This window comes from Melozone crissalis, unplaced genomic scaffold (genome assembly GCF_028551555.1).
Source record: "Melozone crissalis strain CALT ecotype California unplaced genomic scaffold, PUWL_Pcris_2 ptg000026l_1, whole genome shotgun sequence".
Classification (NCBI taxonomy): domain Eukaryota; kingdom Metazoa; phylum Chordata; class Aves; order Passeriformes; family Passerellidae; genus Melozone; species Melozone crissalis.
Window position 1 is genome coordinate 10,898,747 of NW_026535804.1, and position 23,309 is coordinate 10,922,055.

Below are 23,309 nucleotides of genomic sequence, written 5' to 3' on the forward strand. Positions count from 1 at the left end.
CAGGTTAAAGAAAGAAAACGTATCGCATTTGTAAATAGTTTCCTCACAGTTGCAATCAATACACAGAAATTAAGAATTGTTATTGTTTCTGTTTATGTAATTCTTCAGAACTGAACTTTCTTTCAGGTAATCCAACACTTTTGATAAATGCCCTGTGGTTAAAGGATAATCAAATCAGGTTTCATATATTGGAGACCAAATCCTTCCTACATTCCTGTTCCATGCTTGTTCCTGGGGTTCTTCAAGCTCTTACCAGCTTTCAGTTGATTGAGATCGAGCCCTGTAACCAACACCAAAAATTAATTCCTGCCTTGACAGGGGATTTTGCAATGCTGGCACTGCACCTTTTTGTCTCTTTAGGGCTCCTTGTCAAAGCTCGGCGCTTGACAAGTTGGGTTTTTTTAAAAACCACCTTTTTTCCCAGCCTCAGTCTGCCCCTGGGTATCCCACAGAATTCTCTGATCCTGTGCATCCTCATCCCAGCTCTGCTGAGCCACAGCCCAGCTCCACAGGCAGCAACCCACGTGTGCTCTCCCTTGGGGCTGAAATAAACTCCATTTTGGGCTAAAATAAACTCCATTGGGGCTGAAATAAACTCCATTTGGGGCTGAAATAAACTCCATTTTGGGCTGAAATAAACTCCATTGGGGCTGAAATAAACTCCATTTGGGCTGAAAAAAACCTCAGTTTGGGGCTGAAATAAACTCCATTTGGAAATGAAATAAACTCCATTTGGGTCAGAAATAAACTCAATTTTGGGATGAAATAAATTCCATTTGGGGCTGAAATAAATTCCATTTGGGCTGAAATAAATTCAGTTTTGGGGCTGAAATAACCTCCGTTTGGGTCTGAAATAACGTCCATTTGGGGCTAAAATAAATTCCATTTGGGCTGAAATAAACTCCATTTGGGGCTGAAAAAAAGTCCATTTAGGTCAGAAATAAACTCTATTTTGGGCTGAAATAAGCTCCATTTGGGGCTGAAATAAACTCCATTTGATTCAGAAATAAACTTCATTTTGGGCTGAAATAAACTTCAGTTGGGGCTGAAATAAATTCCATTTGGGGCTGAAATAAATTCCATTTTGGTCAGAAATAAACTCCATTTAGATCAGAAATAAACTCCATTTTGGGCTGAAATAACCTCAGTTTGAGGCTGAAATAAACTCCATTTGGGGCTGAAATAAACTCCATTTGCGGTTGAAATAAATTCCATTTGGGGCTGAAATAAACTCTCTTTGGGGCTGAAATAACCTCAAATTTGGGCTGAAATAAAGTCCATTTGGGGCTGAAATAGACTCTATTTTGAGCTGAAACAAACTCCATTTTGGGCTGAAATAACCTCAATTTGGGGCTGAAATGAACTCCATTAAGCGTTTTGCTGGAGATAACCCATCCCCAGTGGGATAATAGGGGGAATAGAAGGTGCCTACCCAGAAATGCAGCTCAGAGGTTCCTTTCCCCTTCCCCATCTCTGGGTCCCAGGGCTGGGATGGGCTCGCGCACAAACTCCACTCCAGGTCCCAAAATCTGCCGGAATATTCCAGCGTTGCCTTCCCAACGCCGTCCCTTCTCCCTTCCCTCCTTCCCCTGCCTCCCAATGCTCCGTGAGACCCAAGCAATGTGATTTTATTTTAGGATCCTTTCCATTTTTAGAAATAAATCAAATGAGTTTTCCCTTTCTCCGGCTGTAATTCACCCACATTGTTGCATTGGAGCTTATTATTTCATTTACATTTTTAAGAGCTTTTCAAAGTGTAGGATATCTGGGCTGGAAAGCAAAACATTTGATTTCTTTGTTCTCCGGCCAACACAAAGCACTTCCAAGGTCAGGTATGGTGTAGACATTCAACAGCAAACATGTTTACATGGCATTTGAAAGCCAGTTTAACTGAAAAAAAAAATAATATTGTCTTTATAAGAGTGATGCAAGTCGGCTTAGCACAGCTGAGGGACGGGAATCCATCTGAACCTGGAAAAATTTAACTAAATAAGTTAAGTTTTGTTTTCTGTTCAGGGGGAAAAAATGCCTCTGACGCATAAAAATTGGCCTGGATTTTTTGTTTTTAATCCCTTTTTCTTCATCTTGGCAGTTTTAAATCATAGGCTCTGCTGCTCTTTGGGCAAAATGTGACACTTTGAAGCAGAATTAAAGCTGCATTTCTAAACAAAACAAAACATTGTTTAATTTTATGAAAGAGATGTTCTGGGGTGTACCTGGGGTAAATCCGCTGCTGTTTTTAAAGAGTGTTCTACATGGCAGAAGCTTCCCTGTGTGATTCAGAGAAAGATCTGAGGTTCTGGCAGCTTCAGGAATTGCCATCAGCACTCAGGCTCTGGCCACTGCATGTGAGGCTTTTTGGCTACACAGAGAATTTCAGTGTGATCTTCAAAAAAGTGAATTATTCATGACGTCCCTCATGATCCCTCCTAGAAAATTAAAATCACGAGCAACAAACTTCTGATTGCTATTTTCAGAGTTAATCACCTGCAGGAATCCACAGCAACCATGAGATTTTGGTGTTACTTTTCCATTCTGGCACAGCTTTGATCAAATGCTGAACTTTTGGTTTTACTTTTTTTTTGCCATTGTGCTGATAGAATATCTGGAGTACTCAAATGAACATTAATTACTCATGGAATTTATGCAGCACAGGAATAGTCCAAAAAAGGGTCCAGTGAAGGTGTTTGTGATTGATCCAAGGAATTAGCTGAGTTGTTTTTTGCCATCCCAATACAAAACCTGCCAAAGGCCAGCTATGATGTGATTGGAAAAGTCTGGGAGTTCATGCAGCAAATTTTGGTTTGGACAAATGGTGAATGGATAACTGGAAGAGTTGTTAGTTTGCTGTACTTACATGCTACAGTAAAAATACCTTCTTTCTAAATTTAAATTTAAGACATTTTCTGCTTTCCTAATGAAATAAAACATGTGTGCTCCGTGCTGGCAAACACTATCTAGAGTAGGTGAACATAACAAAGGCTGTGTTATCTGAATTTCCCAAATTAAATGGCTTTCAGATGCACTGCAAGCCCTCAGATTTAAAGCAACCTCTTGTTTTAACCTCTGCAGAAGAAGTTTATTGTAAATAAGAGATGTAAAAATGGAGAAGAGAAGGAAGGAGCAGGGCACCAGTTCTCTTTGCCACCATGGGGCTGCTCTCCTGTGCAGGAACAGTTTGAGATTCAATTTTGTACTCAGGACCTGCAGATGGGGGTGATAGAAATCTGTTTTCTGGCACAAACACATAAATAAGGACTCACATGTATTTAAACATCTAAATGCTATCTCTTGGCCAGCTTCAAAGTCCTGTGAAAGGGTCAAACTTTGTCTGGAGCACAAGGGAAGGATGAGTGATGTGTGATGAGGTTTCTTCCCTCCTTATTTTTCACCGTTTGGGCTGGAAAAGCTGACCCTGAAAGAGCAGGAGAAGATGGGTCATGCTTTGTAGTTTATCCAAAATGTGCTCCAGGAATGTTCCTGAGAGTCATCCTGGACACTTTGGGGTTATGGCAGGATTTTTGTCTAATTAATTGGGTTTTTGGTGATCTTCCTGGGATGTGGAATGACCCTGATCCTTATTGCATATTCGCACTGCTCATTTTAGCTTTTATGTTTGTTTGTGTTTTACCTGACAAGACAGATGTACAAAAAGCAAACAAAAAGCCAACAGTTCACATATAATTCCCACATATATTTCATTATATTAATGCAAATTGCTGGTACTGCAAGACTTGTTGAGTATTGAAGACGAGTTATGTATTCAAAGCCTGGATTTCAGCATTTCTCAGAAGCTCTGATAGCATAAAAGTCCCTGGGCAGATTTGAAGTTCATGCTTGGGTCTGGTTACAGTTTTTGGCATCAGAACATGTAACAGTCTTACAGCTATAAGACTTTAAAGTTAATGCCTGGCATCACTTCAAAACAGCGTTCAAGATCTATCATAAGTAGTCCTCTTATCTTATCTCAATAGCAATTTTATCCTGTAAATTATTGGAGAGTGCAGGATTTCGGTGCTGTGGAAAAGAGCAAGGCATTTTTGCTGTTAAATCTTTGCACCACGAGGACTTTTAATGATCCTGAGTTGTGCTCAGGTACCCTGGGCTGCTGGAAGCAAACACGAACCATGTGGCAGGTCCTGCAAAGCTCCCTCAGTCCGTGGGGTTGTTGGTCTCTCCTCTCAAGGGAAAGGCAGGGGCAGCAAGGGAGGTTTAGGTTGGATATTAAGAAATTTCTTCACTGAAAGGATGGTCAAGATCTGGAGCTGCCCAGGGAAGTGGTGGAGTCGCCATCCCTGAAGTGTTCAAAAAGCAGTGAACGTGGCATTCCGTGACAGGATTAATGACCATTGTAGGGTTGGTCAGAGGCTGGACTCGATGCTCTGGGAGGTCTTTTCCAGCCTTGATGATTCTGTAGTTCCAGGGTGCTCTGCAGAAGGCCTCTGTGCAGCTCAGCTTCTTTAAAAGCATCACTGGAGGCTCCTTCAGGGGCATTTGCAGCCCGAGCCCCTTCCCGCGTGCAGCCCCGTGCTGCTTCTCTGATGGGTATCGATGCCCCAGTTTCCTGCCATACAAAAGATAACTCAAAATATTCCCTTTCTGCAGCCACAGCCGCCTCTGTGTTGGTGTCAATCCCCCATCCACATTGTGCACTTTGCTTGGAGTCAGCACTTGCAGTTAACAATGCCTTTATTCAAGCTGACAACATCGCTAAGCTTTTAGTAAATGTGTGAGTAAATGTTAAGCGTGTATTCAAACATCCAACAATGAGGAGGAAACTTTCAAAACAAACAAAAAAAAAATCTTTGAAACTTGGTATTGTTTGTTTGGTGTGTATCTGTTAGAAATAACACAGACTATCAGTTCCTTGGGGCACGCTGTTCCTTTGTTAAGCATGTAACAAAAAAGATCAAGGCTCTGAGTGACTGCTGGAATAAAAACAAATGTATAAGGAGAACAATCATGACAAAATAAATTTGTCCATGCATTTTATGAGCTTGGTTTAGGAGTGATTACTTCTGAACTAAATAAGGATTGGGTAGTTGTGGTGAAGTGACACGATCACATTATTCCTTTTATTTATTGCCATTTATATTTCATTTGTAGATCACGTGCTAGATTTGACTACAGGGCAGGAGGGGAGCCCCTCATCTCGGCCAGCATCCCACTTCAGTAATATGGAATACATTTCCACTCCAAATTCCAGACATTGTTTTCCAGAGAGAGGATTATTCTGGCTTAAAGGGAAAAAAAACTCTTGGTACACTGCAAAACTGCACATAAGAAGCTCAGGTTGTGCAGAGAGGATGACAACAAAAATCTGGGACATTTGCAAATGCAAATGCTGCAATATTTCCATTAGCCTTCCAACCTTTGAGAGTATTTCTTACATTTTTAGTATGGATGGTCTATAAGAAGATATAAAAATAATATATTTTTAGGATGAGTGGCCTATATAAGATGTAACTACTCTTGTTCAGTCAATGGTCCCACCTGTGCAAAGTAACTTTTTGAGTGGCCAAAGTGCCTCTGTCGTGCCTCAGCACCGAGGCCAGCTGGACTCACAGTGCTCCACGTCCTTCCCCAGCTCATTGAAGACGTGACCTGGAAGTTTTGCTGCCATCCCAAGTTTCTCACGCGTGTTTTGCCTCCTTTGCTGTTGCTGCAGGCCCTGCAGGACGAGGTGGAGAATTACCGCGGGCAGGTTTATGATGCTCAGAGGAGGCTCCAGCAGAACGAGCTCAAGGCCCAGGAGCAGGTACAACTACTGCGTGCTGTCCTCACCCTCTGAGCAAGGAGGTGCAAGGGTTAAAAACAATCCCCTCCTTCAAAGCAAAAGCACATATTTTCCTGCAGAATTCTCAGCTAGCTTGCTTTTCTGTTTTGTTGGTAATAAAAGAGAATTAAACTGTCTGAACCCTTCAGGCAAATACTTATCTGCTGCTCTCTATTGCAAGTTGGTATTTCAGCTATTCTAGCTGCTAAATGATGCATTTATTTTGAACTGTAGAGTTTTTAATAAAGGTTTCTGAGACTATTCGAACCTGTTCTTTAATGGTTTGTATGAAGAGAAGTAGAATTGGACAATAACAGCTAAAAATAATCTTTAGTCCTGATCTTCTGCATTCATTGTCCAAACATGTCTGTAAACAGTTTCAGATGATGAATAGTGCTAAATTTTTTCTGGACACTTACAGTGAAGTCAGAGATTATTTAGTGTGCTTTGAGCAAAATAGAGTGTGGTGTTTACAGGCAGTGTTGGAACATAAAATCAATGATCTGCATTCAAACCAGATTAAATTGAAATATTCAGGAGAATATGCAGGTGATGAATGCCTGAATCAGAGAGGAATTTATGTATTCCTAATACAAATAAGGTTTTGAAGCATTTGAGAACTTTATTTGGTGCTGAGTAAACAGTATCAACAGCATCTGTCCTACATAAAGCATTTCTAACTCTGTACCTGCAGGAATAATCACTTGGGGTGGGTATAGGAGATTAATAATCATTAATTTCAAGTGTTTTTTCCTCAGTTTTGTCATGGTACTGGCACATGGGAATTCTCTGTCACCCTTGGTGTTTAATTGATGTATTTCCTCGCTGTTCCCTCCTGTCCCCCCTCTGCCTCCCAGATAACCCTAAAGATTACCCAGTCCCAGTCCTGCCAGGCTCATCCTGAGCTGCAGTTCTGCAGCACTGGAGAGTTTGGTGCAGTGAGAGAGCTGGCCTGCAAGCATTGCATTTTGGCTTCAGAGTCTCCTGGAAAAGAAGGAGGAAAATCAGCTCTTTAAAGCAAGGTTGTCCCTCCCAGGGAACAGCACTGGCTGCATGCTGTGAGGGATGTCCTCTTCCAAATTTTTTTCTTTTTTTTTATGTTTTTCTTTAGTCTCTGCCATTTTGCTTTTTTTTTTTTTCTGATCCGTTTTGAGAAGGATCCAGAAGAAGAAATAAAAAGTGACTCATGAAATACAGAGTAGAAGGCTGCACATGCAGATTCACAGGGTGCCTTCAAGGTTTCCTCCTACATCTGCTCCAAACCAACCTGCAGAATTCTCCTGTCCAGACTTAATTAATGAAGGAATAGTTCAGATGGTAACATCCTGTTCCCCAGTATAATGGAGCAGGAATGTTATTTAAATCACACTGTGCTGTCCATCTTTGCGCTTGATGTGCTGGCAGATTTGGTGGAGCTCATATCCAAGTTCCTCAATGGTCTTGTCTCTGCCTTTCGCCCATTGGGACTTTCTGAAGCAGCTGGAGCCACTGGAGCTGCTTTGGTTTAGGTGGCTTCAGTCTATTTTGCAGACAAACATTTTGGAAGTTGTTACTTGTCTCCTCTGTGAGTGGTTAATTCATTAGTTCTGCTTATCTCTCCAGCAGAAAAAATGCAAAAGTGACAGGTCTGACATGTTTCCAGTCACTGGGTTTGGCCAGGCTACCTGTAAACATGTTCATCAAGTGTTAACAGTGGTTAACAACTCATCAGCCGATCAGGGACTTGAAATATTCAGGGCAGTAACTTCATTTCTGCTTTTACCAAATACTGTGTGAATCAAAATCGCATAAAAGGTGGAGCTTTGTGCTGGCGCCATTACAAAAGCCACTTTTCCAAGCTTTTACATATCTATAAATAAGGAGGAGCGAGGGTTAAACAGCTTCTGTTTCTCATTAAAAGGAAAAATCTTGTGTTTTGATTCTATAACAACAACAAACAAATGAATGAGACATGAAAAAACATTTTGTTGTGCTTTTAATTAAAACTAAAAAGCTGTTTCTCGTTATGGCTTGTTGGGTGGTATCTCAGTGCTCCATGCTGGCCGTTTTTCCAGAGCAACGTCCTCATAACTCTTCAGCCTTTAGGAGTGGCTGACAGAGCCACAAAGTTTAACTCTTTGTCACAGTGACCCTCTGGTGATCACACAGGCTTAACCTTTCGTTATTACAATCATCCAGAGAGACAAACTATCCTATAAATAAAGGGGAGAAAATACTTTGGGCTGTCAGCAGGCCCTGAGCTGCTCTGGAGGGGAGCCTGGTGCTGCGCTGGGAGAGGAGCTGTTGTTTTCATGGAGCTTTTCCATTCCCATACTTTGTGTTCTTGGATGAACTCGTGTTTACTCCTGTTTGGTTTTTCTCTCTCATTTTACAGCGTGGGTCGGTGCAATCACTTTGTGTCTGTGTTCTCTCACCATGGTGCCATATGGCAACCATCTCTGGATGATGGGTTCCAATCACACTTCTCAAAAGTGCTGGCTTATATAACTTTATCTTTTCCATAAAGGTTGTCCTGTGTCTGTCCTGGTTTTCCAGTGTAATGCTGCACTTCAAGAGTGGAGTCCCAGAGCTGAATCATCTTTCTTCAGGTCAAAATGTTGGATGTTTCCTTTAAAAATTAGATGTCCAACATCTTGAGACATAAATAACTGTATTCATGGAAAGTGATGAACTGGCAGCAAATATAAAAACTGTAATATATAGTTTTATATATATTGTTATTGTTGAATGTATATAGTCATAGTCTGGGAAGGTTTCTGGCAAATTTGGGTGTGTCCAAACCATTTCCTTGCAAAGCAGCAGTGAAGTTTCTTGTATCTCAGTCCTGCATAACTGTGGGATCAGCTTCCTGTCCAGTGATCCCATTGTGTTCCCATATCTTGTACTTCTGCAGTGAATGTATCCCTTGGTTGTTTCTGATGTGTGCCTGGATCTAATGTGAGACAAAATTTCCTACTAAACATTATTTCTTAAGTCCTGCGGCTTTGTGCATTTGTCAGTCATCATTTAAAAAATCCCTATTGTTCATACAGGAGGCTCTACATCCTGTGAGTGTGTAATTAAAAATGACACACATCACTGGGAGCTGAATGAATCCAGGAATTTAGGCATGTGCAACAAGTTTTGCTGAATTGGGGTCTGGATAAAAATTCATGGTAGTGATCTTTTTTTTTTTTCCTATTCTACCTAGATTTCTTTAGCATTCATTTCCTTTCAGATTCTTTTTTGAAGGGTAATCACCCCAACTCAGTTTACTAAAAAGCTCCAAGAATCTGTCTTTTGGGAATTACACACAATAATTTTCTCAGAAAAAATCCTAATCTTTTCATTCCTTGTTCTAATGTTTCTGGCCATAGATTTGGGTTGACTGTGATATAAAATTTGGGATAACAGAGGAGAAAAAAGTTCCTCATGTTTGCAAACAACTGAAGTAGCAACACTACAGATACTCAAGCCATAGAGATACCTCCAAACAGTCAAGTCATAAATAGAGTTTTAAAGGAGATTCTGAGACAGAAAATCAATTATGTTCAATTCATTAATATTGCTGAGGAAATGAAGGAGAATAGCAATGGAGGTTTTCAGCCCTTTAATTTCTTTTTCCTGAAACAGATTATGAAAAAGGAGAAAGGAGTTATCTGAATGAGGATGTTATAGAAGTATTTGGCATAAAATGGAGCAGCTTAGTTTAAGTGGATTTCACTCATGTTCAAATGAAAACAGGAGTGATAATTGTAAAAGAGCCATGATTCAAAAGCATTCAGCCAGTTTTCATTTCTAATGTTTATTATCCTGACTTGCTCGATTTTTTTTATGGCTGCTGGATATTTACCACATTCAGCCCAACTTACTGTTTCCATGCCAACTAAATATGTTTGTTCTCAGATGAATGCTGTGATGCATCCTTCTGAAATTTCAGTTGCTGTGTAGCACAGAGGAACTTCTAAGGTTTGCCACACCTTCTCCTTGGTGGGAATAGTGGAGCTGGGAGCAGGGAATCAGTGAGACACAGATGAGCAAGAGACATTGATGTCCACAGTGTGAGTCCCCGGTAGTTCTTAATCTGATGGCTGGAGCTCTTGAGTAATATTAGCTCTTTGGTTTGGGGCTTTTGGGCCGTATTTCTTCATAGAAATTAACCTAGTGGAAGTTGTCCCTGCCCATGGCAACGGGATTGAAATGAGAAGATCTTTAAGGTCCCTTCCAACCCCAACCATTCCATGATTCTGGGGTTTCTAAAGGTATCAGAGAGTTCTAAATGCCATCAGATGGCAGCCTGGAGTGCCTGCCTCAAATTCCCAGACTTTGTCCAACTAGTGTCATTCTCAGAACATGTAGTGTCCTTCTCAGAGCATCACTGTAACATGTAAGCTCCTATTTGCTCTAGAGCTTATCTAGAGCAAATAAGCTCTAGATTAGGATATTGAAAAGCCCAGGTTGGCTTTGTGGCCAGCTGCAGGTGAGGAGGGTGGAGGGAGCCTTTGTGTCACCAAGCCAAGGGAGACTTTGGGAGCTGAGACCCAGCCAGTCAGCACAGGCTGGAGCTGGTGATGAAATTCTGCTTTTCCTCCACGTGCTTGAACCCATGGAGCTGAAACACTTCCAGAATTTCTCCCCCAGAGACCCATTTGTGCTCCCACAGAATGGGAAGCCCAGCCTGGATGTGGAGGATGTTAAACCACAGCAGTGATTCACCAAGAGCAGCCCTTGCTGGGGCTCTGGAGCCGTGGGGAAAAGAGTGAGAACCTGAAAGAAATTTCCACTGTGACTTTCAGGAACTGCACCACCAAGTATTGTCACTTTAAAATAGTTCCTGTGGTTTCTGCCTCTGACCAGCAGGATGGATGGATGGATGGATGGATGGATTGGGAGAGTGTTTTTGTGCAGTTCTGTGTGGCTGAGGAGGAACCTTCTGTCATCTCCTCCATCCACTGCTCTGCTGACCCCCCCAGCACTGGGGGCAGGAGGGACCTGTGTGTTTCAGCTGTTTTCCTACCATAAAACCTTGTGAAAAACTCAGGGAACCAACAGGCAAAAGGACAGAGCTCCCCACAGGCTGAAAACCTGATGGTTCCCCATCTGCACTATAGAGGATTTCTTTTCTAACTACTTATAGTGCAAAAAATTCAAATTTAAAGTATTTTTATTGAAAAGAAGATGTTGGAGAGGCACAGAGAAGCAGTGGAGAATCCAGTGGGAGTGGGAGCCCTGCTCAGGGTGCTTGGCACTCACAGACCACAGCATCCAGTTCTGGAAGGTTCTGGATCTCTCTTCAGCCTTCCCAGTAGAGAGTGGTGGGCAGGAATCACTCTGATCCTGGTTCTGTCTCTATAAGTGACCTTTCATGGATAAAGAGGCCCCATAGGTGTATGGCAATGTTGATTTCATAGAATTTTGTTTGGGTTGGAAGGGACCTTAAGGATTACCCAGTCCCAACCCCTTCCATAGACCAGGTTCCTCCAAGCCCAATCTTGAACACTTCCAGGGATGGGGTATTGAGGACTTTTGGTACCATAAATGACCACAGACATTTTTTGGAGCCCAATTCTACCACTTTTTACCTTAGCAGGTGTCTCAAATCCATTGATGTATTCATCAACCACTTTGATACAACAGCACCCCTCAGTTTTTAATTAAGACTGAAATTGTTAGGATAAAACAGGATTTTCCATTTGCCACAAATATATTTGCGTATTATATTTGTGTTTTGTGTTTTATATTTGTGCATCATTTCCTTTAATGGCAAGCTATGAAAGGAAAGAGAATCGTAACAAATATAGTAAATTATTCTGTATGGCATGAGGTTTCAGATTAGCAGGAGGAGATGGAAGCTGAGATTCAAGCACAGCAAAACAGCTTTGCAGGTGGGATTTGAAAGGAGCTGGAAATCAATGGAGTTAAAAGTTCCCAGGAGCTCCGTATGGCAGGAGCTGCAGGAGAGGAGGCTCTCACCAACTGTGCAACTGTCAGAGGGAAAAGAGTTGGGGACAGTGGTGCATGTGTGGATGCCAGTGATCAAATGTTAGCTTTGGTAATCAGACACAACTGGAAAACACACAAATACACACCTCCTGAGCAGAACACAATGAATTGTTGGAGCTTGGTGGCCAGCTGGAGAGAGACAGCAAACAGAAAGTACAGGGGAAATAGTTAAAAGGGAAAAAGGGAATTGTTACCAAGAGAGAATAGAAGCATATGGCAGCGGGCAGGAATTAGAGATTGTTTTAAAATGTCACTTTTCTTGCTCTTTGTCTTAAATAATAGTGAATGGGAGAGTTTGTCCTTTTAAGAGGGCAGTACCTCCTATTAGAGCATCTGTGGTTTGCTTATATTTTATCCATGAAGGGAACTTTGCTCTTTGAGAAATAGGACTACAAGGAACAGTGATACTGGTGCTTAATGCAGGGAATGAAAAGAAAAAGGAATTGGGGATGTCTAGAGTGGATGACACAAGAACAGAGCAGCAAAACTTCATCTCCAGTCATGCTCCCAGTTCAATTAGGAAACTGTCCCAGTCTCTTTTTCTAGGAGATGGAGCTAAAAAAGACTGGAAAATACCAACTTTATGGTGATCTTTACCTTCATGTAAATTCTAAGGCACTATTTTGCTGTCAGTTTAATCAGCATCAAATGCCATCCATGGCAATTCCATCCAGGCCTGTTCCTGCTGCCCTGCCCATCCTTCCCAGCCCTGAGGCTCTGCAAGCCTGGCAGCTGCTTCTCCACTGGAGACACTGCTTGGATTTTTGTTCTTGGAAGTGGTGGTCGTAAAAGTAGCTTCTGATTATTATCTACAGAGCTTTGCTTGTTCACAGGGTCGGTGTGAAAAGGCAGATCCTGATCCTGATCCTGCTGCTGAGCTTGGTGAGCCCTCCCTGGCCTTGGGGAGCACTCGGCACCTCCTGGATCAGGCTCTGGAGCCTCTCCCTGCTGAGCCACCCCAATGGGAGGGAGCGTGGGGAAGGTGGCACGTGCTGGAATGTAAAGCTGAAAGGCATAAATGTCTTCCAGCAGTGGTGTCAGAGATGCTCAGAGCTTCATTTCAGGCTTAATTATCCTGATGGTGCACGAGGAATGGCCAGAGGCAGAAATGAACCCCATGTGTTGGACCTGGGGATCCTTGTGGGCCCCTTCCAGCCCAGAATATTCTGTGTTTTCCATGTTCTCAGAGCTGGGGAGCAGCTGGGCTGGTTTGGGGCTGGTTCCTCTGGATCAGGGGGTGTCAGTGGGGTGTCCTCCCATGTCCCCCTCACCCTGTGGAGGGGACAGCCCTCCTGCTGCCATCCCAACCTCCTGGGCCAGCAAAGGGACAGCAGTGACAGGAGCTGAGGGGAAGAGAGCTGGGGGAACAAAGATGGCATCTGCCCTGAGTCATCTGGAAGGAGAAGAAAATAAGTCCAGGATCCTGCAAATCCCAGCTGGAACAATAGCAGAGCCCTGGAGAGGGGGAGGCTGAGGGAACAGCGTGAATTTTCTAGCCACAACATTCCTGGTTGTTCCGTGGTGTTGACAGTGAAAGCTTTTATTCCTCTCCAAGTCGTGTAGTCCCAGGAATGCTGCTCTTGCCATATGCAACCCACTGATGGGTTTTTTTTTCAAAAAGCTTCTTTTGCAGCTATGAATTATATGGACTCAGACTGCTTAACTACAGTCAGAGGATTTTCCAGGTGGGAGATCTTGTTCAAGAAAAGAGAGATGGAAACACAAGCCACTGAAGTAACAAGGCCACTTGGATGCAGGTTGGGAAAAGAAAATTAAATGACCTGGAGCAGCAAACTCAGTGCCCAGCAAGGAGCTCAGCAGGGCTGGAGGTCCCCGTGGGTCAGCAAAACAACAAGGCAAAAATGTCTTGGATGCTGGGATGGTTTACTGGCTACAGACAGACACACAAAGGGGACGGCTATGCCACCAATTTATCTTTTATTGGAACTGTCAGGACAGGGGAGGTGCTCCAGCAGGATTTTCTCAGTGGAGAGCAACATGGTGTTCACTGGACAGAATAACTCGCTCAGCTGATCTCGCCCGGTCGCCGTTTTCAGCTGAGCCAAATCCGTGGGATTTATGGCATTCATTACTTTTCTTAAGAACTCGAGAACATTTGTATCGAGTTGCACGCTGTTCCTGCAGATCTGGGAGAGCCATATTTCAACAGCCCTTGCACAGCGAGAGTCAGAATTCCCTCTGCCTGGAACCAGGCTGGAAAGCGGCGGATATTCGTGCTTGGTGATTTTCTGCAAAGACAAATGTGCAGACCTTGGTCTTCTCTGAAACAATTGATCCATCACTGGATTCTTCCTCAGGAAAAATCATTTCAGAAGATTTCAAGCTCCAGTTCAATGTTCTCTTACAACAGAGGCCGGAGGGGTCTGAAATGGAAGGAAATTGCCAATTTTGGTTGGTTTGTTCCTGGGCTGGGGACATTGTTCAGCGTCCCCCAGGCCAGCTGAGGGAGGAAGGGGCACATCTGGACCCACAGAGGTTTTGTAGGAGTGAAGCTAGGCTCACTTAGACTTCAGGAGTGCTGAAAAGCAAAGGAGGAGTCCCTGCAATTAGGGAGGACACAAACAAGTGATTAATCATTCCTTGTTAGATTGGTTTTTATTTTTGGTGGGTTCTTTTCATTGGTTTTTTCTGTTGATCAGGGTTTTTTTAAATTGGGATGGCATTGTAATATTTTGTCCTTCACTTGCCCTTTTCACAGTGCCTTCAGAAAATTTCTTCACCTGAATGAAGCTGACCTATGCAATATTATTATTTTTATTATTATTATTATTATTATTATTATTATTACTGCTACTACTACTATTACCACCTTCATTTAGAAGAAGGAGACTTTATTCTCAGATTAAATTATCTCCCTAAGACTGAAGGGTTTATTTTTACCTGTTTGGAACCCTCACCTGTTTTCAGATTTATTGCGGCAGATCTTTCCTGTCTCCATTCAGAGATGTTGCAGAACAGATCCATAACCTGTTTAAAGAGGTTTTTTCTCTTAAACAGCATTATAGCACGCAGCTGTTGATATAGGAAAACATTTAGGAGACACAAGAAATAACTTTTCTCATCTTATTCACCCTGAAACATGGAGAAAATTTGATAATAACTAAAAGATTCTAATTATGCCTTTTGGTCACTATCCCAGTATTCCCTGGCACACATTACGTTGCATAAATATTATAGACAGGCAGAAATTAAAATACTAAAAAAGCCACAACACCCTGGTTAAGGCAACTATCTTTTGATTCTTATCTGACATAAACACAAAATTAACTTCATGCCCTTCAAGACAAGATTTTTTTCTTAAAGGAACTTGAACAACTTCCTGTGGTCCCTTCATTTACTTCCGAGTTTCTTTTGCAGTTTTCTTATGCTCCCCTGGTTCAGATAAAGCCATTTACAGCTGGAAGGTCTGGAGAAGATTGTATTTGTTTGGGGCTTTTGAATTTTGGATTGTTTGTTTTTTATGAGATGGGTATTTTGCAGCAGGGCTGAACTCAGCATCACAGAGCTGTGGGATGTCAGGAAGGAGTTGGGTGTTGGGAACCTGAGCAGGATCTGGTGAAGGGCATGGAAGAGACACAGAACACCCTGAGCTTTGCACATGGCTGAAATTCATCTGCTCACCTTGAAGATGCTGCAATTCTCCTGGATGTGCTTGGGTTGTTTCTTTCAGAAAGGAAGGAGAGAGACTGGAGAACAGTGAGGAGCCAATAGAGCCAGTGTTCCTGTGCTCCCACCTGCTCCTAACCCAGCCCCAAACATCCCTCTGAGGTTTGCAGAGAAGATGGGTGGCTGCTGAGCTGTGAAGATGGGAACTGAGCTGTGCCAGCAGAAGACTCTGGGGAGCAAGAAAAAGTTGAAGCTGATTTCACAGAATTTACAGAATTCACACAATCACAGAATTCCCAGAATCCCCAGGTTGTCAGAGCCCTCCAAGCCCATCGAGTCCAGCCCAGCCCCAGCCCCTCACCCAAGCCCTGGCCCCCAGTGCCACATCCAGGCTTTGTCAAACACACCCAGGGATGGGGACTCCACCACCTCCCTGGGCAGAACATTCCAGAACTTTATCCCCCTTTCTGTCAAACACTTTCCCTGCTCTCCAGCCTGTATTTCCCTTGGTGCAGCTCGAGGCTGTGTGCTCTGGTTGTGTCAGTGCTGCTGGAGACAGAGCCCAGCCCCAGCTGAGCACAGGAAGAAAGGAGATTCTGCAGCAGAGCCCAAGGAAATGGTCACCACCATCCCTGGAGGGATTGCAGAGATGTGGACATGGTGCTGAGGGACCCTGGCAGTGCTGCTTCATGGATGGACTTGACCTTAAAGGCTTTTTCCAACCTAAACAATTCTGAGATTGTGCTGATAAGCACGGGGTTGGTTGCTTGGTTGGTTGGTTGCTTGGTTGGAAAGCTCAGGTTTGTATATTTCTCTTCTGGGCATCAAACCCAACTTTTCTCTCTTTGAGAACGGTCAATGCCTGACACAATTTCAGTGTAGTCTGTGAAACTTCAAGTCCCATTTTCGCTTCACTTTATGTAATTGTGTCACTATTTATCTCTTCTTTTTTTACTGATTTACCAATCAGGTGACCAAGCACACATGAGCTACGTGTGGCAACTTCAGCTTTCTGCTGACACCAAAGATGATTGATGGGCAAACTCCAAACCTCATATATTAGCCACCAACCTGAATAAACAAAGACCAGTGTGGCAGCTTAATATTAAAAGCTATAAAACCTTCCTGGGGGTTCATGGATTAAATCAGCTCACCAAAATGAATTTTCAAAGAAAAAAAAAAAAAAACAACAAACTTTCTCAGGACTGAAGAAAAATGAACACAAGTAAATGAAATAGAGCCATCCTCATCCAGCTGACTAAAGCCCTCCTGAGGGATGAAGAATTGCAATTTTAAACGTCCCTCAAGTGTGCAAGGGGAGACACAGTATTTGTGGATCCTAGGGAGGCAGCTTGAGGCTATAAAAGGACAAAAAAGCCTTTAAGGCACAAAAAAACCTATCCCTGCAGACATAGCTTTCACTGGTGAAAAATAAGTGTTAAAAAATAAAAACTTTCTGCCATTCAAATGAGTACCCATTAGCCCACTGGGTGTTATTTTTCAGTTGTAAGAAGTGATTTAGATTTTTGCCATGCACTATTTTAAACTCTTGGGTCAATAAACCTTGATAGTGACTTGAGCCAAAAATACCAGCAAGTTGTTTACCATAGCACGGCAGGAAACAGCTGGGCACTCATTTTCATCTTATTGTGATGCAATTAGCAGTGAGCAGAGCTGAAAGTAGCATGTTTTGTCTGCTCAAACAAATTGGAATTGTATCCAAAAGAACAGGTTTCACTGCATAAAAAAGTGCATGTCCTGTCTCTGAAACAGAGTAAGGGCTCAGTCCCAAGGCAAATTGCAGCCACCAGGGCTTGGTTCTCATTTTCTCTCCCCATTCTCAGCTGACCCTCTAAGACCTCTCCATACTTCAAAGCACAATGCAATATTTCTTCCTGGCTTTCCAAGAAACACCTTTGTCAAAAGGGAATGATCCAAAGTTAATAACAAATATTCCCAGCATTGTGAAAGCATTTATTTAGAGGACAACTGCAGATTAAACTGTTAAAACTAATGACCTGGTTGCAAGAAAACTCTTGCACAATTGGAAAATTATTATTTCCCTCACAGAGCTGTATTAAAACTTCTGTTACAGCTGCATATTGGCCAGGTGATCATCCAGATCCTCTTACCCATTAAATAGATTGTTATTAATCAAAATTGAGGAAATAAAAGCATTTTGCTGCTCTGGCTGCCTGTTTCTGGTCTCGTCTCACCAAGAATAAATGGAACATGTTGAATCAACTGAAATATATGTTTCTGCTCTATCAAGGTCCCCACCCAAATGAGCTGTTGGCTCAGAAAATATTTATCCTGGCAAACCACGTATGCATAACTTTGGAAGCCTTGATAGAAATAGTAGCCTGAATTTATTGGTGCAGCTCTCAAAAACATAAATTTTGATCGCTGGCTTTTACTCAAGCAGAGTTCAAACGAGGTTTCCTGTCTCACCTCTTTTTTTCTTCTTTTTTTTTCCCTTCAGATTTGCATAGTGGCATCACTTCCTTGCAGTTCCCAAGGAAAGCCTCTAATTGCCCATTTGCATAGAGATTTGGCAATTCCTCCTGCCTGTCGGGGTGACTCAGAGGGAGAATTTTCCTAACGTTTCATCAGATTGTTTTATTCCTTTTGTATTGATAATTGCACGCTGCATAATGCAGGTTCTGGCGGGAGCTGCTGTTCCCATGGGATGGTGCTGGGGTGAACTCGGATTCTCACCTCTGGAAGCTCTGGGAACTCTGGGATTTGGAACTCGTGGCTTCCTCAGGTGTGAGGCTGAGGGTTGGATTTGTGGTTGTGGCCATTTGGGAACAAAAAAACCAAAAAAAGAGAGAGTTTCCGCTTGAAAGTTTCAAGATATTTTATGAGTTAATCTGATATGGAAGCCCTTTGATCCTTTATTTACATATTCAGCTGCTAATCCAGAAAAACACCCAAGTCCTTGCTTAATTTGAGTTAAGCAGTTAATCCTATTGGGAGTTAAGTACAGATGTGAGGCCCTGATTCAGCCAAGTGGGAACGTGATGGGTTGGCCTGAACCACACTCCCCAAATTATCCCAGGTCAAAACTCACCAAATCCAACCATTCTGGAGAGATAAGAAACACAACCCTTCCATCTGATCCCTCTTCACATAACTCTGTAACTCCTGTTTACTCAGCATCTGTTAAATAAAGTTGCAGATGAAAATTTCCCCCTATTCAAACCTCCTTATTTTGGGGTCTAAAATGCTCAAATCTGCTCATTGAAAGTTCTGTAATCTCCATGAAGCTGAGGAGGACACAAAGTGCAATGAAAAATAGTTGCAGGATGAAGAATAATAATAATAATAAGTCCACAAAAGCACCTAGAAGTTGAGAAATTTTGTAAGATTTATGGAAAGCAGTAACTCACCTTGTCTAAGGGAGCAAGGGACAAATGTCACCCCCCTGACCTGGTTCAGATGCCACCAAAGACAACCAGAAAACTTCTGACTGTCAATTTGCAAGATGTGTCTGTATAAATGCTCAGTTCAGATGGATTTAAAAATTATTATTGCTTCTTCAGACCATGTTCTTTTCTCATTTTTCCCCTCTCTCTCTATATATTTTTATTCTTATGTTTTCTTTTGCCTTTCTTTGTCTCTTTTACCTCTTTTGTTCTTTACAGGTCTTTGCTGATCTTTCTTCTCTCTCCCTTTTGATAGCACAATTAATTCTGTGTTTATTTGACCTCCAGTTTGGGCAAAAGAAGCAAAAAAATTTACAGCACCTAAGAGCAGCCATCTCTATATAAATTTCTCTTTATTCTGTTGCAGTTGGTTACTATACGAGAAGAATATCAAAAAATACTCAAAGGGCTGCTGCCAGCATCTACCAGAAAGGAATTTGAAGACACCATTTCATCTTTAAAATCTCAGGTAAATTCTTATTCTTCAGCATTTTAGGCTGGATAAAACCTATCTCTTCTAGACAGGAGGTTATGACCATCTGAAATTTGGCCAAAAATACTGAATAAAGGTCAGAACCAAATTATGGCAGCGCTCACGTGCTTCTCGCTCAGTGTCATATTTCACAAAACTTTTCTCCTCCAGTTTGACAGCTACCATATTGTAATTTTTGATCCCAGACTTTTCTTCCTGGAAAAGCTGGGCTTTATTCAGTATTAGGGGTTTTTCCTCAGCCTTTCAGATGCAGTTCCCAGTTATCTTTCATGTTCCTTATGCTGTTTCTCCTGAAGGAACCATTTAAAGGCTGCCTATAAAGGGCAAAAAAGAGGATTAGAAATAATTTTATTTTCTTTCCAGACTATGTAATAAAGCAAGTTGGATATTTTTTAAGATATTTGTCTAAATGATCATTGTGATATTTTTACATTTTCCCATATAAAGAGGCTCTGTAATGTTTTGTCTTGAATATTGCTGACCACCAGTTTTTCTGCAGAATCAGTATGATTTCTGTGAACTAGACTATTGAATTTCCTAATAGGAATATCCAAATGTCATTGGAAATAGGGAACTGTTGATTGATTGGGTGTGTTCCTCTCACATGGTTCCCACAGAAGTTATTTGGGGCTTTTCTATTCAGAGTATTGGGAGCTGGAAGAAAACAAAATGTCATCATTGCCTGAACTGCAGAGAGGAAGGATAAATAGCCATAAAGAAGGGTGATCATAGCTGTGGAATAATGGGAATGCAAGGAAAACGCCACCTGTGTTTGTAGGACTGTGCATGTAACTGAGCTGGGAAGGACTGGGATGTGGGATGTGGGATTTGGGATCTGTCCTGGCTGAAGGGAGGAGCTGGGACAAGGACAGTGCCAAGCTGAGCTCTGGGAAGAGCAGAAACCTGAGGACACAGAGTACCAGTTACCATCACATTGTCATCACATCCTCATGCTAATATTCAGGACCATTTTTCAAGAAATTATTGATCTGCAACATCTCATTTCTCTTTCCTGCACAACCTTCTCTATGGAGATGATTGGTAATTTCATGTATTTGGGGATTTTCCCCTTTTTTTTTCTCTTTGCAATGCATAAGAGTTATTCCATAGCATTTTTTTCTCTGCATAAGACACTTCCCCTGGCAGAGGAACCTTCAATGGAAGTAGGAAATTTTGACAGTGGAAACTCAACATTTCTGTGTGCAAGGAGTGACACAACTCCAACATTCTGGTTGTAAACATTCTGCTTCCACCTCAAGGGAGGAAGTGATGCTCTTTCTCATTTAAATAGTTGTGGGAAATAAAGAGTTAAGGGTCTATTGGGGAGATCTATTTCCAGTTGATAGTAAAAAGCTATTTTTAAAGACTCCTAAAAGGAGTGTGGTAGGAAGCATCACTCTAAGCTAACACCACGCCTTTTAATGAGTTAAAAAAATAAAAAAAGCAGAATCTGATATCCACCTGCAGAGCTTCTGTAAGCAGCAGCAGCATTTCAAAGGAGCAGAAGTAACTGCACACATGAAAACCTGGGTGCTCTCCCAGAAATCCATGGCTGCTGGCGTCGGACGCCGCGCGGGGAGCTGGGCTCTCTCTGAAGCACAGGTGTCCTGCTCTTTGAAAATTGTTGAAATTCCTGTTTGAAAACATCAGACAAGAAGGGCACTGGAATCCCTGCACCTGTCAGGATTATTTATTTGTTGGAGGGGGATGAAGAGGATAGGCTGGGTAAAAGCACCGCGCGGGGATAAAAATAAACAGCAGAAAATGAAAATAGTCGAGGCTTGGGTGAAGTTTTGTAAATGTGTTGCTAAATATAAAGGATTTGCTGCCTGGTTGTCTGCTCCTGGAGGGATGCAGTGTGTTAATAAGCATTAATTCTCATACACTTGGGGAACAGGTGAGTGCCTCCATCACAAAGTGCAGGGATCAGAGCACAGGAATCCCATGGGAGCTCCCAAGGCCTTGCACAACCCAGATGGTGCCACCAGCTGGGTTTAACAACTGCTTTGACTGTTCCTGAAGCAGTGAAGAGTGCACAGCCAGAGCAGAGCCAGGGAAGCCAAGAGAACAGTCTTCTATTAAATATTAATTCAGCTAAAGTGTTACTGTATGTTATTTAGGCAGGAGAGATCAGAAAAATTCCTTTTGTGAAATGAGCACAAATATATTGATTGGAATTTTGTACCCTGTTTTCATGTGGGATGTATTTTACAGGTAAGTTTTCTGCAGAAAAGAGTCCTCCAGGAAGACCCGAACGCCAGCAACGCCAAAAAAAGTACGGGCTTATCTTTGATCAATTTGTACCATTCACACCCTGATCAATTTGTACCATTCACACCCCCATCAATTTGTGCCATTCACACCTCTGGGTCCCAGTGCTTGAAGTTTTACAGCTTAACTCAAACCCTCCAACATGGGTGCAGTTTGAAAAGCTCCTTATTTTCGGTAAACAAGCATCTGAGAAGTTCTCCCCGGTGCTTAGTCAGAAGTGCTAGGGCAGGATTAGAGGAGCTGCAGGTGCTCTGCAAGTCTGGGCTTTGCCTGCATGTCGAGGGTGAGGCTCCTGCACAGCTGCGGTGATGCCACCTCCTTTAAAGATGGAAAACAATGATGCAAGGCAGAATATTACAGATCACATCTTCAAAGCACCGGATCTCCACGAGTCTGAGCTTCTTTTTTCTTTTTTTTTTTTCTTTTTTTTTTCTTTTTTTTTTTTTCTTTTTTTTAAGAGGTTTACACCCTCCAATATAAATTATGGCAAGTGCTGCAGCCATAAAAAGCCTGGCTGTGCCTTTAGAGTAAGTGATTCACGTGGAGAGGTGAGTACAAGGAACCTTCATAGGAAAAACCACTCCATCTTTACTGTATTTATAGACATTGATGGTGTTTCATATCTCACATGAGGGTTTCTGCAGCTAAGAATGTGTGCTCGTAAAAATAGTGTCAGCATTTGAGAAATTTAAGTAACTGTGAGAAGGTTAGCAGTGTGAGAGTTGGTGACAATATTAATCCTGAATTATTTGTTAACAGGAATTAGCTAAAACTAACTGGAAACTGAAAATGTCATAGATCCTTGGTAATAAGTCCAGCATAGGTAACTTTGTTAGATAAATAGAAAGCTCCAGACCCACTGCCCATTGGACCCAGCCCTGCTTTCAGCCTGTTGTGTTTTTATAATAAAAATAATGAGGTATAACTCACAAAAATCTCTTCCTTTTCAGGTAGCTGATGGACCCGGGGAGTCTCTGTGATTGCCAAATGGACTGCTTTGAATAGGTTTGAAGATTTGGCTCTTGTAAATTATAAAGATTAGTGGTTCTTTTGTAAGCACAAAAAGAAATGAACTTCATGAAAACATATTCATAGCTCATGCCAGCATGGATTTTGTTGTATCTTCCTTCCATTATTTTTTTATCATTATTTTATTACAGAGTTATGCTTTTGATACACGGTTTGATGCCACACTGAGCTTGCTTACCAAGCAAGTAGGCTTTGCTCTACTAATATTTTTGTTACTCCTTCCCAATACCCTTTTTTTCACTTTTAAGCATGAAGGAAACCCCATTTTCTATTATTATTAATATTGTCCAATATATTTTAACATATTTTGACATTCTTCTGTGTCCATGTGTTTACATAATATTAAAAATATTATTATTTTCTTATCTTTTTGTTTTGACATTATTGTCCTGCTTGAGCATCTCACCCACCTCAGTAGCCAGGGGGGTTTTGTGTGGCTTTGTAAAGTGGGAATTTGTGCTGTGTTTGAAGGGATTCTTTGGCACAAGGATTAGAGCAGCACTGCAGGCAGCTCTGGCTCTTGGTGGGGTTGGATGCTCTGGGCACAGGGAATTCCTTCCTCATGGGCTGATAACAGAGCCAGGGGTGTTGCTGGAAAAGAGTCAGGGTGATGTGGCCTTGGTGCCATGTGGGCATGTGACAATCCCAGGAAGTCTGAGCAGATTCCAGAGGGTTTTCTGGGGTGAGCTTTGAGGGGCAGTGT

The 23,309-nt window shown here is 42.1% G+C and overlaps 1 protein-coding gene across 2 annotated transcripts in view; it reads left to right on the forward strand.

The window, feature by feature from the left end:
* The window catches only part of CEP112 (centrosomal protein 112), a 164,255-nt gene extending 141,389 nt beyond the window's left edge, over nt 1–22,866 (forward strand). The window contains exons 24-27 of one of the 2 annotated variants that reach the window (XM_054278782.1): nt 5,669–5,758; nt 19,181–19,282; nt 21,521–21,581; nt 22,528–22,866. In XM_054278782.1, the coding sequence (XP_054134757.1) occupies nt 5,669–5,758; nt 19,181–19,282; nt 21,521–21,581; nt 22,528–22,535 (261 nt within the window). In that variant the 3' untranslated portion in view covers nt 22,536–22,866. The remainder of the gene's footprint in view (nt 1–5,668; nt 5,759–19,180; nt 19,283–21,520; nt 21,582–22,527) is intronic. The other variant, XM_054278783.1, reaches the window with a different exon arrangement.
* The last annotated feature ends 443 nt before the right edge of the window (nt 22,867–23,309 follow it).